A 14951-nucleotide genomic window follows, 5' to 3' on the forward strand; every position below is an offset into this window, starting at 1 on the left:
TGTAATAGACACTCCTGTCCACAAAAATGGATGCGCCAACCAAGTACAACACATATGCTCTCAATGCATATGCTCTATGCTGCATAACATGCTCATAATCACGAATGACCTGCTCTCCTGCTCTCCTTCTACCTTTTTCACAAAATCCCTCAGGCTAACTCCCAAGTATGTTAGACAGGCCTCCTCCAAACCCCGCAAGAACTACATCAACCTAGGGTGCCTCAATCTGGAACAATGAGGCTTCTGGGACATCATGAGGTGACACCTGCCTCCTCCGGAAAGATGAAGTTGGAGATGCATGAACCTTAGAAATGGATGCCTTTGCATTAAACAAACTAGAACAGAACGATCGTTGGAAAATTTCGGTTCTTTCCCTACGAACCGATGCATGCTGCAACACTCTATCGAGCCTCATTCTTTCTTGATTATCAGCCATAACTCCTATAATTAAACTACACAAGCATTACATCGTAGAAAAATTCAACTCAAGGTAAGCATTGCAAACATACTAAATACGAAAATGCATTTATGAATTTCTCGAAAATCAAAATTTGAACAAATTCGAAAATGGATTTTCGTATTAACCCGCAACTCAACAAAAACAAAAAATGGCAGAAATGCATGGAAATCAAACTTTCTCAAAACACATTGCTCATCTAAACTACCTATCGAAAACATTGCTAAGTTAAATAACCTATCTAAACTACCTATTACACAACCTATCAAACACATTCCTCTATTTCTACAAATGTATAGAGAAATTAAAAATACATGAAGATATACAAAATTTACCAAATGTGAATTTGATTGTGAGTTTTTTGATCGATTGAATGTTGATGGTAGAAACTTGGACACAAATTAAGAGAGTTTGAGACTTTAAGAGAGTTTGAAAGTTCGAGAGATTTTGAGGATTTTAGAGAATAAAAATGCGTTCGAAAATGCATCTTTATAGCATATACGAAGTTGAATTTCCGTATTATTTTTTTATATAAAATTAGGAACTAAATAATAACAATGGATTATATGAATTATAAGATCCAATTGGACTTAGAGAATTGAAGCATACTCAAATGACCATATCAAAAATTTAAAATACCAAACACCAAACTACTTTAATTTTTTAATTTTAAATTCTTCATCCTATTTTATCTCATCTCTCGAATAATCTATAGTCTAAATTAACTGGTAGGAAGATATAAATCATTGACATCTAAATTTATTTTAGGTGTCAATGTTATTGTAGTGCAAGCATCGTTTTCAATGGGATGTATCTTGCACAAAAAACAAATACTAGAGTGGACAACAATCGGTCACCGCTCAACAATTATAAAATAGTAAAATACAATCATTAACTATACTCTTAAATTTTCCACTTAATTATTTAATTAACGATGAATTTAAAAATTGATTTTTAATTTTTATTGCTAATTAATAAAAAAAAATCAATATAATACATTTTAAAAGTTAAAAGACCAAATTTAATACGAAAAATAATTAATATTTATGTTTTTGGTGCATTGAATATATATATATATATATATATATATATTTTAACTTATCATTTTAATTTTAATTCCTTAAAAAAATATGTTATAAAATTAAACTCATTAAAATACTATAATCATAAAAAAAAATATATAATACTACTATTCAAATATAGTGGGTTAATAATACATCATTATAAATTGGGTAGTGGGTAGTACTTTAGAAAAATGTTTTTTTTCTCTAGGCTGATGTATGCTTAATCTTAATTTTATATACTTCTATTAATTTTTCTTTAAAGACTTCTAATATTAATTGTTTTTTAATAAGAAATTATCACTTCTGAACCATGAATATAACATTTGAGTAATGACCTTTCTAAACTATAAAAATAAAATAATAAGTTATGTGTAATAATTTTTTATTATTCAATAAATAAATAAATAAATTATTAAATAAAAAATGTATTTATAATATTTTAGCATATAAAATTAGTTAACATTTTTTCTATAACATAAAATAAATAATAGTATATTATACCAAATCGTCATATTCATCTGCAGTCGCCTTATCGGATGATCGCACTCCAATAATGCTTATATTAATAACCTTAAAATCAGTCTATAAAATTGTCAATATTCATATTCCATCTTCATCACTTGTACCTATAAGCCACTCTCTTTCCTTTTCCACTCTCAATATGGCAACAGAAGCTTCAAGCACTGATCCTACTAATATCACAATTCCATCTCATACAAAAGCTTGGTTCTACTCACAACATGGAAAACCATTAGATATTCTAAAGTTACATCCTAATTGGCCTATACCACAACTCAAACATGATCAACTTCTCATTAAGGTTGTCGCTGCTTCCATTAATCCTGTTGATTACAAGAGGATGCATGCTTTGTTCAAGGACTCTGACCCTCATCTTCCTGTATGTTCATTTTTCTCTTTTATTTAAATTCTTAGAGAATTTGTATTACTTTCATTTGTAACACTTTTATTTTCGGTGCTGACGTATCAGTGTTGTGTTTGTATCTGTGATTCATAGTTACTTTCATGTTTTGTTTTTATGAACTATTTTGTTCTTGTGTGAGAAGATTGTACCAGGCTTTGATGTTGCTGGCATAGTAATCAAAGTGGGAAGTGAAGTGGTGAGATTTAAGGTTGGAGATGAAGTATATGGTGATATTAATGAAGAAGGACTTTCAAACCTAAAGAGTCTTGGAACTTTGTCTGAGTATACAATAGCTGAAGAGAGGTTATTGGCTCATAAGCCAAAGAATCTAAGCTTCATTGAAGCTGCTAGTGTTCCTTTAGCTATGGAGACTGCTTATGAAGGACTTGAGAGAGCTGACTTTTCTGCTGGAAAATCTATTCTTGTTCTGGGAGGTGCTGGTGGAGTTGGAAGTTTTGCTATTCAGGTACGTGAAGATTGAATCCAAGTCTTAACTATAAACCATTGACATAGACACGGAAATCGAACACAAACACTATAATGACATGTCAACATCGATAATAATCATGTGTTTTGGTGTAAGACACCGACACCTATCAGACACTAATACGTATCAGACATCAAATATTGTGTGTTGGTGTCATACATTTAAATGTTTCAGAGACTGGCACGTATCGGAAATCATTCATTGACATTAACATGTATGTTGGTTTCAGACTCTGACACATATCAGACACCAAACACACTTATGTTCAGATTGTATTATTGAGAATCTAATATAATATTAAGAGACTAAAAATACAAAAGTAATATGTTTGGCTGCAGCTTGCCAAGCATGTTTATGGTGCATCTAAGATAGCAGCAACTTCTAGCACCGGAAAACTCCAATTTTTGAGGAATTTGGGAGTTGATTTGCCTATTGATTATACAAAGGAGAACTTTGAAGATCTTCCAGAAAAGTTTGATGTAATTTATGATGCAGTAGGTAAACCCTTTAAATCAAATTGTTTTCTATGTACATATTTCTGCAGAGACATAACCGTGAGTATCAGGGTTAGAACTTTGGTGTTCGTGTTTAACCTAGCGATATCGATTTTTAATATCAGTGACACTTTGTAACTGTGATGCAGGACAAGTTGATAGAGCTGTGAAGGCTATTAAGGAAGGTGGAAAAATTGTGTCAATAGCACCTCCTGGATTTCCACCAGCTATTTTCTTTGTGCTTACTTCTAAAGGATCTATCTTAGAGAAGTTAAGACCTTACTTTGAAAGTGGTCAATTGAAACCAGTTCTTGACCCTAAAACTCCAGTGCCATTTTCTGATGTCATTGAAGCTTTTTCCTACTTGGAAACCTCAAGAGCAGTTGGAAAAATTGTCATTTATCCCATACCCTAAACTATTGTGTTAAGTTGTGAAGTAGCAACAATGTTTAGTAGTTAAATACAAAGTTACTCCATGAGGTGTAAGGTTGATTTGTGTTGAGAGATCTATATTATCTAATGCGATTGTAAATTTATGTTCTAAAATTAAATGGAATTGGATCTTAACAGTTCATCAATACTAATACAAATTAATTTGTAGTCGACATTTTCTTTCAGTGTTGTTGGTGACAATAGATCTCATGACGAATTTTGGAACAGTCTTTTAGCTTCGTATGACAATGCGGTGTACCTGCTTCGACACTCAAATTAGTAATTGTGTTAAGTATGGAACTTTTAAATTAAAATTGTGTGTATGTCAGACCGGATTTCTTTTAACTTTTATATCATGTCGTTCAAGGCCATAAACCCTTTTTTTAGAAAACATATGTATCAAAGACAGTTTGTCAAAAGATCATGTGACATTGGTATCTAATGACCCGTGATGGTTGAACAACTTTAATCAGGCGCACCTTTAGGGAGAATGTATCATCTAGACCTCCTTTATAACACATTTGTCTGTTTTGAATCTATAGTTTTTAAATTAAGTAAAAGTAGTTCTTAATGTACCAAGACAATACACACATGCGCGCACAAAATGATTGTTTTGTAAAATTTCGTCTATTTCAAAACCTCTTTAAAACCGCTTATAATTGCTAACTAATGGATTAGAAAGTGGCCAAGTAATTAGGAAAGAGAAATATCACTCTTTAATCAATTAGAACTTATATATAATCGATTAGAGAGCGAGATTATGCTTTTCTAATTGGTTAAGAACGCTTCTTAATTAATTATTTTGTGGTCGGAAATAGTTTTAAGATTTTTTTTTAAAATATATGAAGTTTTGTAAAATCATTTAGTATGGGGTGTGAATTCGCCACATAATCGATTAAACATCTTTTTAAATGATTTGACTCAGAATCTTGCTAATGTGTTTCCATATTTGCTAGATCTAATTCATTAGCTTCCCAAGCTAATCGATTAGAGAACGGTTGGAACCCATGAATTTTTTTCTTTTTTAGTAAATTTTTTTCTCCTATATAAATGAGTCTTTTTGCACTATTCTAGATCAAAAATCTGATTTACTACTCCTCTTCCTCACTCACTCCCTTCATATGAACTATTTTTATACACTTGTCATAAAAGTGAAAAACTTAAAGTAAAAATGATGTAATTTGTTATTTTGATCATATTATGCTGTAATTGTAAATCAGGAGCTTAGTTTTATTGTAACATTGCAAGTGATACAAAGATTATGAGCTGAACCTAAGTAGAAGCTTGGTGTAATAATGTTGTAGGTTGATCCTGGTGTAAAATCTCAAGCTATTAGTGAAAATCTCAAGAGAAAACTCTTAGGGACTGAATTAGGTCACATAATTTAATGTCAGACCAATATAAAATGTCCAACTTTAAAAGTAACCTTTTGTAAAAAAAAGTTTTCAAAAATCATATAACACAATTCACCCCTTATTGTGTTTGAAGTCACTCAGCCAACATAACTCTAGGATTCAATAAATAAAGATTGAATCATCTCCCTAATGATTCTCATGTACTTGAAATGATTACAATATGTTTCTCAAACCAAAAATTGCTCACGATTCGTAACCTCACTCTTCAATATTGTCGCGCCGTGAAAAATACTCAATCGCATTGCACGTTCGAAATACAACAGAGTCGCCACTAAATTTTATTGATTCCAAAGAAAGGAAAAATATCAATAAAACCGAAAGGAAGAGATAAATAGTAAGGAAGTCGGTTATGCAAAGAGAGGGTATCAGAATCCCTCACATCCGTTGTACTCAACCGGAACCATTTTGATTGTTCTTTGCGCAAATGGGTGTTATCATCTAAAGGTTACTTGCGATTCATTTTAATTAAGAAGAAAAATAAGTTTATTAATTAATGTGCTCGCGAAGGATTCATACCCTCGTGCCTACGTATTCTCATAGTATAATGAGAAAATAAGAGCTCTGTAGTTTGTGGTAGAAAACTCCGTATTTGTTGTTTGTTTTAAGGGAATAATGTTATAATTGTATCCAGGAAGTGCTTTGACGTTAGCTGATTTGATCCTAGTTCGGATGCTCTAAGCTTTTAGTCTGACTGCTAAAGAACAAATTATAATAGTTCTTTTATGAAAGAGATTGTTTGATAAATGAATTGAAAAGGTTTATGAAGCGATGAAGGTGTTTTTTGGACCAAAAGTGTATTATTTGAACCCCATAGAGTGGTGTCTGAACCATGAGTGTGGTTTTTAACCAATAAATGGTGATTAATCAATGCAGAACTGTAGGGTTTCACCTAGATTCAGGGGTCAAGGACAACAAAGAGGGTTTGCCTAAGCTCTGCAATTCACACGGAAAACATGAAAGAGGTGGTATGCCTAAGCTATGGGACTAACAAAGCAGACATGTATGAGAAGAAGGTTTTCCTAAGCATTGGATATCACAAAATAAAAATGCATGAGGTGGATTGCCTAAGCACTAAGTCTCACAAGGCAAGCTGGCATGTGGTGGCTTGCCTAAGCACTGGGTCTCACAAGGCAAGCATACACGAGGTGGTTTCCCTAAACACTGGATCTCATAAGGAAAGCATGGATGAGATGGGTTTGCCTAAACACTAGGTATCTCAAGGAAAACATGTAAAAACGGGGGTCTGCCTAAGCACTGGGACTCAGAAGGCAGACATGCAAGACAATGCGGGGTTTGCCTAAGCACTGTGTCTCAGAAGACAAACATGCATGAAAGGGGTCTGCCTAAGCACTGAGACTCACAAGGCAGACATGCATGAAAAAGGTTTTAACCATGATAATGTGATTAATCCAAAGAGAGGTGTATGGTTCAGAGACGGGTGCTTAACTAAGAGAAGGTGAATAACCCACGAAGGAAGTGTTTTAACCAATAAAAGGTGATTAACATCAAGAGTGTATGGGTGTCCAAAGAGTATTGTGTTTGGTCCAAAGAGAATGGTGTTGTTGATGTGGATTGTTGAATTATTGGTCTGATAATGAAATTTGAGAGTTATTTTGATTTGAACTGCACTAAAGTCTATGATTGGAGGTGAATACTTTGAATAACTGAGTCAAGCATCTCGTATCCAAAAATATTCAGAATAAGGATATGAATACTTTATCTCATTCCTTCTCCACTTCTTAAGGCTCGTGGCGTACAATTTGCATTATAATTAACAAGTGTTTGAAATTTGAAAAAAGTTTCTGTTTGAAAAAAGGGTAAGGCAAGGTGTGTTTGAATGAATGAAATGAAGCTTGGCATGATCATTTCTTGATGTCCTCCTATCTCCAGGATTTTTAATGGGGAATGGTTTAGAATTGACTTGATGGATCAAGTATAAATGCAAGTATAAATATCTAATTCAATCAAGTGATCAAGGGGCTTATGATCACTTAATTGAATAGGAATCCTAAGGGAGCATGCACATATGTCCTTGAAAAATCATTCAAAAAGCCCTAAATTACAAATTTAATTAATTTATTAAAATAACTTTGATCAACTAATTAAATCAATAGATGAACATGCTAAGAGTCATGCATCAAGCACATAAGTCCTCATCGACAACACTCGGTTGTGCAAAGAATCCATCAAAAACTGGTCCCTAGATTTTTCGGACCTTATCAAATCATGAAGAAGATAGGACAAGTTGCTTATAAGTTAAAGTTACCACCAACATCTAAAATACATCATACCTTTCACGTGTCGCAATTGAAGAAAGCGGAGGGAAACTATACTACTACTACTACTACTCAGCTACCTATCAGTTTAGAGTCAAAAAAAGGGGACATTACTCCGGCCAAGGTTTTGTCATGGAGGGATAAGTTCGATGGTGGACAGCACAAGAGAGAATGGTTGATTCAATGGGAAGGGATGGATGTTGGAGATGCTACCTGGGAAGAGGAACTGTTATTGAAGAGTCATGATCTGCGCCTTGTAGGTGGGGGTGATGATAGGAATGAATCGGACCCCATAAGTGATGATGGGGATGTGTTAGTTAATAAAGATAATTTTGGGCCTAAACAGTGGAGGGTATATGTGAGAAAGAATAAGAAAGACCTAGTTAATTAGTATTCTCCAAATAAATAGGAGTGTCAGTTAGTTTGTTAGTATTTCCAAATAAATAGGAGTTAGTTTAGTATTTCCCATATAATAGGAGTGTATGGGGCCGTAGTTAGGTGTGCTGTTATTTTCTGTTTTTCATATTAGGGTTTGGGCAGTGAGAGAATTGTTTTCTCTAACTGAGGAGCAGTAGCTCTGGAACTTCTTTTTTGTTTTCATATTCATTAATAAAATAATTTTCTCCATTCTATTCTTAAGAATCCTGAATTGGTCAAATTAGACACTTTTATCTAATCATTTTCTTAAGAATCCTGAATTGATCAAATTAGACACTTTTTATAAGACGGAGAGAGTAATTTATATGATAAAAATAACTTAAAAGACCAAAATTACTCTAACATTTAGTGCTAATTTGACTTGTGAGAACACAATCAAATGTTGATGATTCAACTGTGTGCATTGAAATGCAGATTGGATGTATCATATAACATGTATTCTCTGAGGATATTTGATCTCAATCATATCCTCTTGCTCGCTCAAGTTGATTTTACAAATTCAATGGATTAGTTTAATTCTGTCTAGCTCTTTGACTATGTAGTTTTGGTTTTTCATAGGTTATTATTTTGGAGGTTTGGTTGCACTTTCTGTTTAAAGATTGTGTTTCTGCTCTGTTATTACCACTTCCCAGCAAGCAATGATCGATTCTATGGTTTCCTTAAACCCTCCCAAATCCCTCCACACAAAACTTCCACTCAACAATTTCCTTTCCCCATCAGTGATTACCTCTACAACCATAATCACTTTCAGACCAAACAAATTCAGAATCGTAATCATTCGTGCCTCATCAATGCGAAAAGAAAGTGAAAAACAACTTTCTTTTGGAGACACTCTCCGCAACAGCACAAGCAAACACCAAGTTCTTGATGCTGTCACAACTTCCCTCTCAATTTGCCTCTCTGAAACTAACCTGCATTTGACAGTTCCTGCTCTCAAATAAGAAACTCGTGGCAAAGTAAGCATATCGTATTTCAATCATTGTCTAGTTTTACCTTTTTGTTGACTTGTATGTACTTCGGATTCAGTTGTAGCTTAATGTAATGTTGGCAGGTTTGAGATATTTATGATAGAGAGGATTATCTTGTTTTAGTTACCACTGATCGCCAGAGTGCTTTTGATAGGGTTCTTGCTTCCACTCCTTTCAAAGGCCAGTTTGTGATTCTTTCATCTTCTGTTTATTTACTTGGAAAGTGGTTTGTAAGGAAATGATGTTGATCCAAATCGTTTACATAACCAACTGTCTAGAGTAGTCAATTGCAGCCAATAGCGACACTATCCCACTATAGGAGCAGAGTGGAGGCCGGCCGTTATGGGAAGAGCCTTAGCGGTGTAGAACACTATAGTGGCTGGCTATAGGGTAAATAGTGGGTAGCAAAGGTTTTTAAGATGATTTTGAGTTTTTCAATCAAATTTGAGTTGAGACTCTACCCTAACCTTCATTCACCAACATTTATGCAGTTCAGTCGTTCCAAAGAAAAATCACAAGTTCCTCTCTCACCTGTCTCTGCACTTTCTTCCCTCTGCACTTCATATGTTTATAATTATTATTCATATAATTTGTCCAAAAAATGATCAAATAGCAGCCGTCCCACTATACGCTATCCTGTTATCTCATTTTTCGAGTCGGCCACTCCGCGCCGCTATCCGGGATTGACTACTTTGCAACTGTCATAGAAAACCTACCAGATATTATAGGAAATTGTAGGAGTAACCACCCTTTATTCCATATTGTTTGTAGTTTAAGGTCCTTGCACATAGACGAAGGGTAATCAAATCACTAGATGTAGAGGAAGACTCTTTGGAACAATAATTGTATTGTTGTATTTTCTGTAACTTTGTTTGCTTCAATTCTACTGGCTTCTATTTAAATTGGTATTTTATCATTGATTCTAATTCAATATTACATGAAATACCTTGTGGAGTTTTGGTTACTAAGCAATGTTGCATTCAATAATCTGATTGTTGCATGTTCTTAATGAAACTAGTCTGTGGTGGTTTGAGAGAACTAAGCACATCGTTTCTAACGCACTTGTGTTGTCTCCAGAGAAAACGTTACAATAGCAAAGAAATGTTCAGTTTTCCCTGTTGAGTTTGTTGGTGAGTTATTTGCGGATACAGAGAGTTGTTATTTACCCGTTAAATGTTTGATTCTAGCCACCATCCATTGACACATGTTTCTAGTTTGTAGCTAGAGGATTTGTGTAGCTAGAGGATTTGTCACCGGAAGTACCGATACATCTTTATGGACGGTCTACAATTTAGGCAACCGTAACTACTGTGGAAATGTCCTGTCAGACGGTGAGATTTCAAATTCTTCTCTAACTCTATTTTTTTTCTCCCCTTGTATAATGGGATAGTGACATATGACATTGACAAGGATGGTCAAAAATCAAAAGTTTCCTAAAAATATACTCACTCCTACTACCAAGGCTGCAGATCACGATGTTCCAGTCACTCCAGATGAGGTATGATGCCTAGTTTTGTCATTTTCTGCTTGTTGTGCTGCGATTGTAGTAGAGCTTGATTTTCTCCAAAACTTTTACTTTTGTGTTGCAGATTATAGAAAAGGGACTGATGACTCGAGTTGATTATGTAGAAGCTAGTGAAAAAGCACTAAGCCTGTTTGAATATGGACATGTAATAATGCTTATTTAACTAAGGCATTTCTAAAATGCATTTCCTTATGGTTACAACCTTGTCCCTTCCGTCCTTATGTTGTAGTAAGGTAGGGCGGTTCGCTTGAGTTGCTCAACCGCCCCTTAGCCCGGTGTTAGTTGACTTTACCATTTGTTTGACTTTACAGCAAGTGGCTTTAAAACATGGACTTATATTGGTAGATATTAAGTTTGAATTTTGGAAGGCAAATGATGGATCAGTTCTGTTGATTGACGAGGTCGAATGCTATCTTTGATACAGATTTATTTCTAACATGCACTCACATATTAACTATATAAATGCGATAACGTTTCTTTATTCTTAATTTCAGGTCCATACTCCCGATTCAAGTAGATATTGGATTGCCAATTCTTACTTGGAGCGCATTCAAAATGGTCTTGAGCCTGAAAATGGTGATAAGGTGTTTTATGTGCATCTTTGTTTACTTATATTGGATAGTCCTTTTCTTTGAAGGACTACCATTTTAGTCCTTGAATATTACAAAATTATAAAAACATCTATGAGTATGAATTTTCCTTAGCGAGGTTGAATCTCAAACGTGTCTCTTGTTTGTTACTTTGATCTTCGACGAATGTGACTTCTGAATTCTGATAGCAAGTTTTGTCCATAAATTTTCAACAAAAGACACTCAAGGACGTTTTTGTTATTGCAATACATTCAGAGACTATAATAATACCGCCACACACATTGAGGACCAAAATGGCGATTTAATTCTTCATAGATTGAATATTGGTCGGCTTTTATTAATTAATCTTATGTTTCTTTAAGAGTTCTTGAGGCTTGAGGCTGTGGTTCAAAAGTCACTGCAACCCTTATGAAGATGAGGTCATCTACATTTTCTACCGCTAGTGATTTAGCCTTGTAGGTTTAAATTATGCATCAAATCACACGGGTGGCTCTTGTTTAGGTCCTTCCCGTCGCTCCTGAAGATCTTGTTTATGAATTAGCTTGGCAGCATGTCTACCGCCCTTGCGTAAATCTACATTCTGGAAATTCATTTGTAGTACAAATTTTAGTGCTTAATATTTTGCTTTATTCATTTAAACCTACATCATACTGTTTTTTTTTACAGGTACGTTTTCTTGTATGAGATTATAACAAAATCAAAGTTTGAAGTGCAATTGACCGAGGTGATCGATGTACCAGTTTTAAGAAAATTATATTGTCAAATCAATTCATTCTATTATAACTTTATCCCATAGTCAATAAATAACTTAACATATTCTTGCAGAATAGCATCTCTAAAATATTCCACACAAAAAGTTTTTTTTCTCTCTTCCACCTGCTTGATTGAAATTTGAATTATCACGGTTCAATAAGAAACTCATTTTAGCTTTGATTGAAATTATGGATCAATAATATGGAAGTCATTTTATGACGTCATCAATGAATCGCTGAATATAAGCTCATTTTGGTTGTTTCATTTATGAGACAATTGATAAAGGAAGCCTAAATATGAAGACACATTGCCTAATAGTAATCGATTTTGGGTTGTGAAGGATAAGGCACTAGAAGTCCTTTAACTATTATAATTCAAGTTGGCTGCAAATTGGACTATATATAATTTTTGGCGGGGACTCTTTAGTGTCTAATGGAGATAGAGAGTCTCATCCGGATGCTATATTTCTAAAAGGGGTCATTCATAAACTATTCTTTACATGAAGGTTTAAATTTGATTATTCAAAGCAGAGTTTTGGACTAAATTAACTAGACACATCATTCAGGGTAATTATGTGTATGATTCAATGGTGTTTTCTATTAGTATTGTGACAATTGTTTATATTGACTTTTCTCTCTTTTTCATTGGAAATTAGAAACCCTCTTATAAAAAATAGTTTTTCAATGTGATTGGACTCTCCATCCCCATTAGACACTAAAGACTCCCCATCAAAAATTATATATAATTGTTTCATGATTTTGAAAATTAATCACAGAAGAAATTACCGAATTGAGTCGCGTATTAGGTCACTCTTTTTAAGACGTTTTAAGGCACTGTCCAAAGTTATGCAGAGCAATCGAACTACCGTGTCGCCTTCAGAATAAATAGACCCTCTAATGTTATAAAGACTATTCGAATATGGTATAAATATCATTCGTAGTATGATATAACGATTAATCACAATAATCTCTCAAACCAAGAGAAACTCCAATAATTCTCCAAAGAGAATTCAATAATGGTCATTTAACCACTCAATGATTTTTCAAATAAAGAGAAATTTGAATAATTCTCTAAAGAGAATCCAAACGAGGAGAAATTAACATAATTCTCTAAAGAAAATACTCAAAAAATTCAATGAGTAGAAAGAAATAGGGAGAAGTTGGCGCTTCGACAAGACACAGAGTTATGAGAATGAGGAAGGAAAAATTCAAAATAAGTTTTTGGTGTGTTTTGGAATGAAACAATGATTTTTCTTATATAATGAAGTGAGATAGGAAATATATCTCGCATAAGCAATGTGGTACTAATTTTTTTTTTCAACTAACATACAACGTGAGACTTGACTTAAAAAAAACTTTTTCAAATCCATCTCTCTATATTTAAATATTGATGTAATGTTCCAAATATATAGTTCAATTTACGGTCAACTTGGATTATGGACATTTAGTGCCTTATCCTTCAACCCAAAATATGTTACTATTGGGCAATGTGGATTCATATTTAGCCTTGCCTCGTCAATTGTAAATGAAACAACCAAAATGAATATATATTTAGTAATTTATTGATTGCATCGTAAAATGAGTTTCGTTTTATTGAACTATGATAAATTTTATGGTTAAATATACAACACCCTTGTAATGTAGGCGAGTTTTACTTTACCCCTCTAATATTTTTTTTTTGGATTCTCCCTTGTAATATATATATTTTTTGTTCCCCATAAACATACAATTTGAACATTGTATATGGAGGATAAATAAATAAAAAATTACGGGGTAACTTTGACGCTTAGGGGGCAAAAGACATAAAGTTTTAACATTTTAAGGGGGATTCAATTTATTTTTACAAAGGGTAAATCGAATTTCACTAACATTATAGGGATGTTGTATATTTAACTCTAAATTTTGATCAAAATAAAATGAATTTCATATTGAACAATGATAATTCAAATTTCAATCAAAGCTAAAATGCGTTTCACATCAAACCATGATAATTCAATTTTTAATCAAAGCAAGTGGAAGATAGAAAACAAATCTTGGTAACTTGTTCATCACTTGGAAGAGAGAAAACAAACTTTTTGTGTGAACTACTTGGACCACTCCTCATTGCCTAGAGCCTTACGAGAAATTTTACCTCATACCCCTACAGTTATACCTATATCCCTATATTTTGTTAACAATATCAATTTTATCCTTGTTTATTGGTTATCATTTCATTTTTAACCATTCAATTGAGACTTCCAAAAATTGCATTATTCAGCCTCGTACCGGAACACATTGAAAAAGACTTTTGGTATGTATTTTTTCTTAACCGGAACACTTTGTGGAAGACATCCGGTTTAGTGTGAAACGTGTTCCGAAAGACTTACTTGAAGAGTTCCGGTTTAGTTTTAAAAAATTCTCGTTTCGAAACACTTAACATATGTGTTCCGGTTAACACACTAATATATACCAGAACTCTTTCCTAAAGATTTTCGGTGTGTTATTTATATGTTCCAGAACTCTTCTATAAAGTCTTCTGGTTTGCATTGCTATTTTTTTTTTTTTGACAATTTTTTATTGTGCAGGTATGTAAATTCTTCCCCAAATGTGTGTAGATACTTTTGGTGTTTTTTCAACTACTCAAAGATTTGGTATACGAGAAGAGATGATAAGGTAGATTAAAGAGGTTGAAATCCATAATAAAGTAACCTTTATTATCACTCGTTCAAATACTGAAACAAGTGAGAGAGAGAAGTAACAAATTAATATTTGATTGTGATAAAGGTGGGAAATACAAGGATACTGATAGTGGAACCCAAAGTGCGACCAAAAAATGTGGATGCCCATTAAAATCAGGTCGACTCCGGCGAAAGATGGGTATGGCTGGAAGATTGATGTAAAATATGGAGTTCATAACCATGGTTTACCTGATAGATTAGAAGGTTATTCTTTTGTTGGTAGATTAACCACGAATGAGAAGCAGCATGTCGTTGATTTGACAAAGAGACATGTATCACCTAGACACATATTGCTTTCCTTGAAAGATCGGGATCCAGAGAATGTCACTCGGATCACACAAATATACAAGCATAAGAGTATGATAGGAAAAAAAAGATAAGAGGTCTTAGAAGTGAGATACAACATTTGCTTAA

General features: G+C 33.6%; 1 protein-coding gene and 1 pseudogene across 1 annotated transcript; both read left to right on the top strand.

The window, feature by feature from the left end:
• Window positions 1-2035: 2035 nt before the first annotated feature.
• LOC127127885 (2-methylene-furan-3-one reductase) lies at window positions 2036-4002 on the top strand. Its single transcript, XM_051057159.1, has 4 exons — window positions 2036-2419; window positions 2586-2909; window positions 3269-3428; window positions 3574-4002. Exons 1-4 carry the CDS (start codon window positions 2075-2077, stop codon window positions 3837-3839), a joined length of 1095 nt encoding a protein of 364 aa, XP_050913116.1. The 5' UTR covers window positions 2036-2074; the 3' UTR covers window positions 3840-4002.
• A 4391-nt stretch (window positions 4003-8393) lies between these two features.
• Window positions 8394-14414, top strand: LOC127100067 (phosphoribosylaminoimidazole-succinocarboxamide synthase, chloroplastic-like; annotated as a pseudogene).
• The last annotated feature ends 537 nt before the right edge of the window (window positions 14415-14951 follow it).

Source organism: Lathyrus oleraceus, chromosome 1, assembly GCF_024323335.1.
Source record: "Lathyrus oleraceus cultivar Zhongwan6 chromosome 1, CAAS_Psat_ZW6_1.0, whole genome shotgun sequence".
NCBI lineage: Eukaryota > Viridiplantae > Streptophyta > Magnoliopsida > Fabales > Fabaceae > Lathyrus > Lathyrus oleraceus.

Coding starts and splice junctions, on each gene's coding strand:
- LOC127127885 (XM_051057159.1), top strand. CDS start 2,075: ATGCTTATATTAATAACCTTAAAATCAGTCTATAAAATTGTCAATATT. Junction 2,910..3,268: donor TTGGAAGTTTTGCTATTCAG/GTACGTGAAGAT, acceptor GTTTGGCTGCAG/CTTGCCAAGCATGTTTATGG. Junction 3,429..3,573: donor TGTAATTTATGATGCAGTAG/GTAAACCCTTTA, acceptor ACTGTGATGCAG/GACAAGTTGATAGAGCTGTG.